The 11018-nt window shown below is 25.0% G+C and overlaps 1 protein-coding gene across 1 annotated transcript; it reads right to left on the bottom strand.

The window, feature by feature from the left end:
* Nucleotides 1-1234: 1234 nt before the first annotated feature.
* Phum_PHUM520760 (Oligopeptidase A, putative) lies at nucleotides 1235-4304 on the bottom strand (the record flags this gene model as incomplete). Its single annotated transcript, XM_002431254.1, has 5 exons — nucleotides 1235-1418; nucleotides 1510-2015; nucleotides 2101-2923; nucleotides 3037-3660; nucleotides 4219-4304. 5 exons carry the CDS (start codon nucleotides 4302-4304, stop codon nucleotides 1235-1237), a joined length of 2223 nt encoding a protein of 740 aa, XP_002431299.1.
* Nucleotides 4305-11018: the final 6714 nt, after the last annotated feature.

The raw sequence follows: 11018 nt of genomic DNA, 5'->3' as shown, positions 1-11018 counted from the left end.
ATTATTAATTAATTAATTAAAAAAAAAAAAAAGGTAAAAATGCAAAATTATAAAATGATGACCGACATTGTTCTTAAACGAAAAAGCGACCACTGACGTAAATGACGGCGATTAAGCGTCTCGTCGCAAAAGATTTTCAACAGCGCATGTTAATCTCTGTTTAATAATCGTCTTGTTGCCCTTTTTTATTATAATCGTAACGGTTATTTATTTATTATTACTCTATTCTTTTGTGTTAAAGTGTGAAGTTTTTTCTTATAAAAAATTTTTTTTGTGCGTTTTAAATTGTTTTGTGTTTGTCGTTTTCGCGTAAAGTTAATTTACGTAAATGAACAAAATGAAGGTAAGCTTAATTTTTCTTTTTTTAAGTAATAGTTTACTAAATAAGTATGAAGGATAAAAATGAAAATTTGATATTAAAACTAAAACTCCACCATATTAAAAAAAATTCAAATTCTAAACGATTGTGTAAAATGTAACGATTGTAAAAAAAGGGGGAAAAATTTAATTTTTATTACTTGTTTTATTACAATCTATGTTAAATTTTTACTTAATTACATCTATAAAATTTTATTTAATACATAAATCCCTAAAAATAGGCTAATGTATATTACTCTTTTGAGACAATTTAAAATGGAAAAAAAGGTTTTTAGAATCCAAAAAAATGTTAAAATAGGATTTTCATTGTAAGTTTTTATGTAAAAATATTCAATAATGGAAAGTATATTGGATAATTAAATAATTTCATAAAAACTTTATCAAATATTATTATAATAAATAGGTTTATTTTTTTTTATTACTTCTAATACAACAGACTAATATTTACATCTACTCGATACAATTTTTTTTCTTTTTTTTTTTTTTAACATTTTACTACTTCGACACGTTCTTTTTCGAAATTATTAAATTACAAAAAGAAAAAATTAATGAAAATTCTGATAATTCTTTTAAAAATAAATTCTAAAACAAAATTAAAATTTGGAGGGATTCTCTAATTCTTCTAATTTGGAGGTTATGTAATCTTCTCCTCGTTTGTAAACTTAAATAAAAAACAAATTTAGCTTTAATTTTTTTTTTTAATATCAAAGTCATATTGGAGAAATAAAACTCGTTAAATCAGAATTTTCAATTAAATCGTGTTTAGCTCGTGTTATATTTCGCCTTTGACAATATGAAACAAACATAATTTGTTCTTTTTCTACCTTTTCCAAGGTTTTTTCAATCGTTTAAAAATTTAACTTTCGATATATTGTTGAGATGTCAAAACTGGATCCCCTTCCGAACTTGGAGCAAACGCGGATTGTTTTAAATTCAAAAGTTTTATAAGGGATTGTGGATCGGGATCACGTCCTCTGAATTCTCTAAAGGCTTCTTTTGCACTTTGTCCTCCTACGGTAGCTAAAAATGTCGACCTAAACCTAAATTGAAATAATTTCGTGAATTAAATTTTTTGAAAAACTACATAAATGCATAATTTAAAAAATAGTTTTTTTTTTTTTGAAAACTGACCTTTTCCCAATTTGAGAAAGTTTTTCTTGATTGTTAAATCCGGCTTCTGCAAATGCCAGATAAACATCTGCTGCCACCATGTATGACCATATATCACTGTACAAAGAAGCACTCCAAGAACCCGTTACTATTTCTTCCATTCCAAACGGGTGATTATCGAGTGAAAACAATTTAAAAAGTATATGTTTAGGCCACAAGTTCTGTACGATTTCGAGTACTCCATCGGTCGATAAATTTAATTCCATATCTAAATTTGATAAATATATCCTTTTGCACAAATTGGTGCCTGCCATGTATTTGAAATGGTTACATAAATTATCTAATATATGACTAGGTAAGGGTTCTCCCGTTTCGTAATGGCCACTAATACTTTCGAGCGTCCCTTTCTCGTACATCCAAAACATTAGCAATTGACTTGGAATTCCCAAGGCATCGGGTTCGATTCCCAATCCAGACAAATCAGAATATTTTACTTCAGTCAATGTGTGAAGGAGCATGTATCCAAACTGCAAAAAAAAAAAAAAAGAAATCCTTTGATTGGTGTTTAGAACCAAAAAACTTGTATCATGTTCGAATTGAAAATTAACTGACCTTTTCAAAAAAATCTGAAACTTCTTTTAAGTATAAAAGAGATGGTTTGTCCAATTCAGGTGGACTAAAATTAAATATCAATGCGGATAAAGCAATAGAATTACAAATTTTACTTTTTGATTTGATGGGAACAAAATGACTCGTTTCTTGATCTTTTATTTTTTTATTTTTGCTCGCGTAGGGATCCAAATAAAATCCACCCAGTACGTTTTTAGTTTTACTATCTGATATTCTGAAAAATCGTACGTCACGATGCCAACCTTCGACAGATAGTTGTTCTTCAATCACAATTCCAAAAAGTTGTTCGCAAAGAGCAATAACTCCGAGCAATACTTGAGAAAATGGAAAATAATTAACTAAAGTCATTTCGTCGATGTTTAATTCCTTTTTTAAATACATTCTTGACCAGTATGGAAAATCCCAACTTTCAATGGGTTTTTTAAAATCATTGTCAAAAGCGAATTTCTCGAGTTCGTATAATTCTCTTTCGTGGGCATTTTTAGAATTTTCTAACAATACGGTTAAAACTCCTTGTACGTTTTCTACATTTTCCGCCATTTTATTTTTCATGGACAAGTGTGCGTAGGAGGGAAATCCTAATGTTTTAGCATATAATAACCTATATTTCCTAATGCTTTCAAATTCATGTGTGACTTTTAATCTGGAGTCACCAAACCTCGAGCACAATTGATTGTATGATATAAACATGTGTTTACGAGCTTCCTCTGAAGGGCAGTATTCGAGATATCTTGAAAATACTGTTTTTTTTAAAGTAATAAACCAAGGTCCTGCATTTAAATCATCCCAATTTGCTGCAGTATTCCTATTAAAACAGAAAACAAATAATTTATTTATAATGCAAAAAATGATGGTTAGTAATTAATAGCATTACTTATTTTTTTTTTTCTTCCGTAACAATAAGTCGTGATCATTTACCTTACAAGATCTAACGGATTTTCCTCGGCAAATTTAGGATCAGTTATTGTTTGTCTAAATAAATATTTTGCTGTTTTTAATTTCCTTTCATACAAAACTTTATTAGTAATGAGTTCTCGATTAGCTATAGAATATTCTTCTCTTTCACTTTCTGGAAGAGACAGACCATTTAAGGTACCCTCCCAAACATATTTTTCCAAAAGTCTCCTTTCTTCCGGTGTGCACTGGTTCTTTTCATCTTCCAACATTTCTTTGCAAGCTTTAAATATAACTTGATTGCAAAATTTTTCATTTAAAGTTTGCACTACTCTACTATACAATGGGTAAAATATACTATTTGTAATAACATTATTGTTGGCATAATGTAAAGTTTCTACTGTTCTGTACGAGGATAAAAAGGGAACTGACATAATTTCTAATGGCTCTAATAAGTATTTGAAAATATTTTTCGATGAAGTAACATTGTTAAAATTGTCGCACAATTCCTGACATCCGCTATTGAAATGTTCGGCCAATTTGTGTACTAACATTCTACATGATCTCGGATTTAATTTTGAAAAATTTGGTAGGCTTTCTAAAGATGTTAAAGTTCCCTCTGCTAGTTCTTCAGCTGTTTCTGGAATTCTGAAATTAAAAATGACATTTAAAAATTATAGGTAAATCGATTTCCATGCATTAACCACATGATACAAATCAATTTTTTCAAATATATTTTTTATTAAAAAGATATTGTCAAAGTAAGAATTTAACAGAGAAAACCTCTTTTTAACAATTACATTAAACTAAAAATAATAATTTCAACAATTTGTACAAAATCAAAACAATCTGTTTAACAAAAAATTATTTTAATAAAAAAAAAAATAAAAATAAAATTTCCTGACAGAGTAGAAAATGAGGAAGTAATAATAATTTTCCATACACAAAAAATTAATAAATTATTATTATTATTATTTATGAATAAAAAATAATCATTTCATTAACGTAAATTTTATTTTTTAAAATAAATACAAAAAAAATTTCATTTGAAAAATTAATACAAAAATTTCATTGATATTAAGTTAGTAGTAGTCGAAGGTAATACAAGAAAAAAACCACGTAATATATTATTTCTTGTGTTTAATCACGGGATAATTTTTTTTTTGTATAAGGCAAAAAATATAATGAAAAAAAAAAAACACTCACAAAATAATATATGAATTTCTTTTTTGATTCGTAAATAAACTTTTTTTAAAATTAAAAAAACTTCTACGGTAAAATGTTGCAGCCATTTTTGTTTTTATGTATTTTTTTATTACTGCTTAAAATACAAGTTTTAACATTAGCCGGCTTATTAGTTATATTTTAATCCAATAGATAGCTCTTACGTAGCAAACAAACAAAAATAAATAAAAACAATCGTTTAAAAAATTGATTTTGCAATTATTTTTAAATCAAAATATTTTTACTCGTTGAATTTTTATAAAATAAATAATAATAATAATGATAATTTATGTGTAAAATGTATCGTTGTAATAATCGTATAATAAGTACATCGTAAAATTGTAATTTACAACAACAACAAACGTAAAAACCTGAAAAAAAAAAAATAAACACGAATATACATACACTTATCACTATAATTAATTATCACATTTTAGCATATTATCATAATATTATCATTTAATATAGCCACCGCATACGAAAATAAAAAATTATATTATTATGAAAAAAAAAACTTTATTTATTTATTTAATTAATTATATTAAAAACAAGATATAAAAATTTAAATTTTTTTTATTCAAACTATAAAAGTCAGTCATTTTTTTTTTCATATTGTAAATAATTTTCGTTTATGAATCAAAAAAAAAATGACAAAAAAACAGTATTATTATTATTATCATTGAATTATTATTATATTAATATTAATAACGAATGAATAAGTCTTTGGATAATCTTTTTTTTTACTATAAAAACACGTAAAACATTAGTAAAATAAAGTAAAAAAAAAAAAAAATTTCAATTGATAAAACCGTGAGAAATTAATTCAAAAAGAGATTATAAAGACTTGTTAAAGGTAGACATGATGAATTCTTTTTTTTTTTTTTTTTACACCTGGATGAGTTTTTTTTTTTTCTTAACATCGATTATTTTATTAAAAAAAAAAAAAAAAATTTCTGAAGAAATAAACAAAATGAATTTAAAAAAAAAAAAAAATTTAAACAAAATATTAACTTATACCCAAATATATTAAAAAAAAAAAAAAAAAAACTTTTTAAGGATTACCCAAATTTTTTTTTTTTTTAATTTAAATTTTTGGTGTAGACTTTGGGATATACACGCACACACACACGCACACTCACACACACACACACAATTTTTTAATGGGAGGGATAATATTGTAAATAATTTATAATGATTCAAATTTAAAATGGTTGTTAATGCCTCCAGGTAAAAAAAAAAAAAATTATCCTTAAATTGTTTCTTTTATTTTATTTTTGAATGATAAATAAATTAATTAAATATATAATAATAATAATAATAATAATAATAATAATAATAATAATAATAATGAATTTTTTTCTTTTTAAAGAGAAGAGAGAGAGAGAGAGAGAATTTATTTATTAAGTTAAATTTAAAAAAAAACGTTTAATTAATTTTTTTATTTTTTTTGTTTTAGAAATTTAAAATTAAAATTAAATTAGCCGTAAAAATATTGCCAACTTCAGCTTAAAAAAAAAAAAAAAAAAATTTTTCCAACTTTCATTTTTCATTTGAAACGTACGTGACGGAATAAGGATTGCCGGAATCTGCGGATATAAGATTTTTTTTTGTTATTTGAAACCACCTTCAATAACAACATATTGATTAAGGCAAGAAAATTTCTTTTTTTTTTTTAATATAAATTGCATGTTTAATAATAATTAACAAACAAAAAATTATTATTTTTTGTTTGTTTGTTGGTTTACCTTTTAACGCGTCGGAAAAAATATCATATTTAAAATTATTATTATTATTATTTATTTATAAAAACGCGTATGTACGTATACTACCCCCGTGTGTGTTGTGTATTTGTTTTGATTTATATTTAATATTGAAATAATAATAATAAGAAATTATTCTACGAAAATATTGAGTTTAAAAAAAAAAAAAAACGACGACGGTAATCATTACACAAGACGTAAATTAAAAAAAACGTGAAAAAAAATAAAAACAAACCGAAACAACCAACAAGGCTTGGCAAACGTACCACCTCACACACAAAAAAAAAAAAAAAACAATAAATAACAATAAATAAGAACGTAAATCATTTATTGTGTTAAGTCATATATGCCCGAACTCGAATTTCCCATAATGAATTTTTTACGCCTTTTATTCGTCCGTATAAATTTTCCATTCAAATTTTTTCTTATAGAAATTTCCTATATTACACCTCCACTTCATTCAAAATAGTAATAATAATAATAATACCGCGAATAATTACAAAAAAAAAAAAAATTACTTAAACGGATTAACGACGTGTTAATAAATTATTTTTAAAAATCTTAATTATCATTGAACGATTTTAATATTTACGCGGGTATTTACGCACGCACACGCACACTGCGTGTATTGTTTAAAAAAAAAAAAAATTTTCGGATTGTTTTTATTTTATTTTATTTTGGTTGTTGATCAATCGAGAAAATTTACTGTCGTCGGTCGTTATTAATTTAAAAAAAAAATTGTTTTAAAATATTAATAATAATAATAATGACAATAATAATAATAAATCCGGTTTTTTTTGTATAAAAAAAACAATGTTTCGATTTATAAATAACGCGGATTTAATTTTAATTGTTTTTTTTTTTTTTTTTTTTTTTTTTTTATCGAGGGCATAAGTTAAACATTATACCGGAAAACAAAAAAAAAAAGATTAAAAATTTTTATGTATTTTATCAAATCTATGTATAAAAAATATGTTGGCCAGCCTGGATTTTTTTTTTTTAAATTCGTTTGGGCCAAAAAAATCCAAAAAAAAATTTATTTTATTTGGCATAGTTTTTGTCGGGATAGTAAAGAGAGAGAGAGAGAGAAAAAAAAATTTTCCAAAAGAAATTTTTGACAACTGGAAAAAGAAAAAAAATTGTCAAATTCGAATAGCGATACCAACATTTAAAAAAAAAAAAAAAAAATTTATTACTTTTCATCATCACGTACGAAAAGGGACATAGAAAAAAAAAAAAAAATTTTTAAACTTTATACGTTTTTTCCTTTTTTTTTTTTTGTTTTCTTGACACCAATGTTGCCAACTCAATAACTAAAAAAAAAAAAAAACAAATAATTTAATAAAATACAAAACGTATACATATTAGGTGTTTCATTTTTAACAAGAAAGGTTACAATAAAAAAAAAAAATCACGATGATGATGATAATAATAGTATGAGAAAGGGAGTAATTAAACGATTGAGTTAGTAAATGTTGAACCGACGTTCATAAAAAAAAAAAAAAAAAAGGCAGTAAAAATTGGTCCACACATACACAAACACACGGATCCTGATCTGGGGCTCCTCCCCTGGCTTCGTACTGTCTACCAAGTAGCTTTTTTAGCAGTGTATCGGAGGCCGCTCTGCGCATAACACGGAATGTATATGGGCAAAACTCGCTGTGAGGCGCGCACTTCGCGTGTTTATTAAAAACCGAAAAATTCAATGTTTTCTTATGTTTTTCTGTGTTTTTTTTCCCGGTTTTTGTTATTGTTGTTGTTGTTGTTGTTGTAGTAGTATTTGATTCCCGCTAATAAATATTTCGGTTTATGAATGTTTGTTTCACCGCGAAAATTTTTTTGTCGTGTTTTCCACACTCTCTTTTTCTCTCTCTCTCTTTTCGCACGCACACACACACACACGCAACCGATTTTTCAAATAAATAAAATATTTTTCGGAGTTTTTTTTTAATACGTTGATTTCTTTTTCCGACGTTTTATAAATAAACGATATATATTTTTTATATAAATTGTGGTGAAATAATAATAATAATAATAATAAGTGTTAATAACTGAATACGTTTGGGAAAAAATAAATAAATTTGGAATACAAGAAGAAATAATTTGTTGTTGTGTTACAACAGGTACGTACCATATTCGTGTCGGGTTTATTTGTTTAACAAAAAAAAAAAAAAAAACGGCGGTAAATTCAAAAAAAAATTTTTTTTATACGCGTTGTCTCGAAAAAGGAGACGAAATAAATAAATTCGATGACGAAAACATAAATTAAACGTTTTTTTCTGTTATTATTATTATTATTTATTAATTAATTTTTACTGACTCGTTAATAAATTTGTTGTTGTTGTTGTTATCGTCATTAATGCTTTACTCGATGCTTAATTGTCATAAAGGTTAAAAAAAAAAAAAAAAAAATTATTTTAAACAAAGTATCAAATCGACAAAATAATAATCGATTTATCGAACGGATCGATTTAATTGTTAACAAAATAATAATAATAATAATAATAATAATTTCAACAATTTTTTTTTTTTTCACTCGAAAAATTTATTTTTTTTATTTTAAATAATAAATATTGATCGATCGATTGATCGTTCGATTTATCGATTTATCGTTCATTCCTTAAATAGTTTTTTTTTATATTTTGAGTAAATATATCAAAGGAATAGAAATCTAAAAAATTTTTTTAAATAATAATAATAATAATAATAATTCACGGTTTTGCGTGATGATTGTTTGTTGTCGTTGTTTGTTGATTGTTTCAAACGGAAAATTGTTGTTTTTCGTATAAAAAATGACGGGAAATTTTTTAGTGACATTTTTTTTTTTTTTTTTAACGGGGATTATTAATGGAGAGAAATAAAAAAAATTACGCGATGTTAATAAACGGTTTTTGTTTTTTCGGTTTGGGGATCTTTTTCGTTTATATTAGCCCCCCCAAAAAAAAAAACAAATCGCTTCTTTAAAATAATTCGTTATGACAACGACAGCGGGGAGAAAAAAAAACGAACGTATTTTTCATCCGTTCGAAAATAAATAAATAAGTAAAAAATCGCTGTCGGATTTTTTCTTCATCTTCCCCTTTCTTTTTTTTCTTCTTCTCTTTTCTTTTCTCCTTTATTTTATTTTATTTTTTCAAAATGAAAAGTTATAAAATTTAATTATGCTTGAATTTTTTTTTTATTTTTATTAACGTACATAATTAAATAAAGTAAAAAAAAAAGAAAAAAAAATTTTCGGTAAACGTTAAGAGGAAGAAAATTTTTTATTTTTATTTTTCTCCTCGAATTTTCGCGAAAAAAAAATAAAATAAAATAAAATTTTCCAAGTTTCCGGTTTTTTTAAATTTATTTATTTTTATTATTACGTAACATTATTATTATTATTATTATTATTATTATTATTATTATTATTATTATTATTATTTCGATAAAGTAATATTAATATTATAAAAATGAATAAAATTAATAATAATAATAATAAATAAAATGCTCGCGTTTTTTTATTTATTTATTTATTAAACATCAACGCCAACGGTCAAATTAATTAAAAACTGATAAAAGATTCCAACTTTTCTACGATCAATAAAATCAATAGATAATAATAATAATAATTAATAAATTATAAATTCTCATTTTTTGTTTTTTTTTTTCGATAGGGAAAAAATTGGGAGGGAGAGGGAGGGGGTAAAAATTATTAATTTTTACGTTAATAAATTTTACCGCACGGGGTATATGTTTAAAAATTTAAATAAATTAATTAGCATAAATAAATTGTTTTTAAAAAAGAGGTAGAAAGAGAGAGAGAGTTAGAGAAAGAGAGAGAGAGAGAGAGAGAGAGAGTTAGAGTACGGGGGAGAAAAAGAAAAACCAATACAAAATGGTGGTAATGGTAGAATTTTATTTAAAAAAATGACTTTTATAAATTTAATATTTTTTTTTCTCCCCCCGATTTTTTCCGAAAACAAACAAACAAACGCACACACGCCCAACGCCTCCCCTCCCATTCGTTCCCTTCTACTCCACCTTTATTATCATTATTAATATAAGTGTTTGTCGTTTTTTTTTTTTTTTAAATATAATAAAAATCCCATTAGGTAAATTATATTACTTTCGTAATAATATTTTACGTTGCGTCGGATCGTTCGAATGCAAAAAAAAAAAAAAAATCCCAGAAAAATATTATTATTCCTCCCCTTTCTCCCTCCTCTTCTTCCTCCCTCAAAAATAAAAAAAAAAATTTTTTTTTTTTTATAAGCGGTTGATCGGCGTAATCCGACACCTGGTTACTCGTCTATATTAACAATTCTTTTGCTGACAATATAATTTAATTAATTCGTATGTAATTATTATTATTATTATTATTTTTATATTTTATATATATATAAATATTCGTAGTCGTGTAAAAAAAGACAAAAAAATCAATAATTTAATTACGCTTATTAATCAATAATTAATTGCGAAAAGAAAAAATTGTGGAATTGAATTTTTAAGATGAACAAAAAAAAAAAAAAATTGTTTAGTAAAGAAAAAAAAACTTTTATTGCTTATTACATTTTCTTCTCTCTCTCTCTCTCTCTTTGTATATTTCGGTTTGCTTTTCCCTTTCTCTCTCTCTCTCTCTGTATATTTTGGTTTGTTTCTCTGTTTTTTCTCTCTCTTTTTCTCTCTCTTTTTCTCTCTGTACATCTTTGCTAAAATTTTTCTTTCTCTCTCTCTCTCTCTCTTCATACATCTTTGCTAAATTCTCTCTTTCTCTCTCTTTCCCTCTCTGTATGTTTCGGTTTGTTTCTCTTTCTCTCTCTCTCTATCTCTTTGTATATTTTTGCTTATTCTCTATTTCTTTCTCTCTCTATCTCTTTGTATATTTTGGCTTATTCTCTCCATCTTTCTCTCTCTTTGTTTATTACGGTTTATTTCTCTCTTTTTCTTTCTCTCTCCCTCTCTTTCTCTCTCTCTGCACAACATTGCTAATTTCTTTCTTTCCCTCTCTCTCTTTGTATATTTTCGCTTATTACTTCTCTC

The sequence above is a fragment of the Pediculus humanus genome, genomic scaffold, assembly GCF_000006295.1.
Source record: "Pediculus humanus corporis 1103172108284 genomic scaffold, whole genome shotgun sequence".
NCBI lineage: Eukaryota > Metazoa > Arthropoda > Insecta > Psocodea > Pediculidae > Pediculus > Pediculus humanus.
Note: the sequence above shows the minus strand (reverse complement) of the source record. Positions and strands in the feature narration are given on the sequence as shown.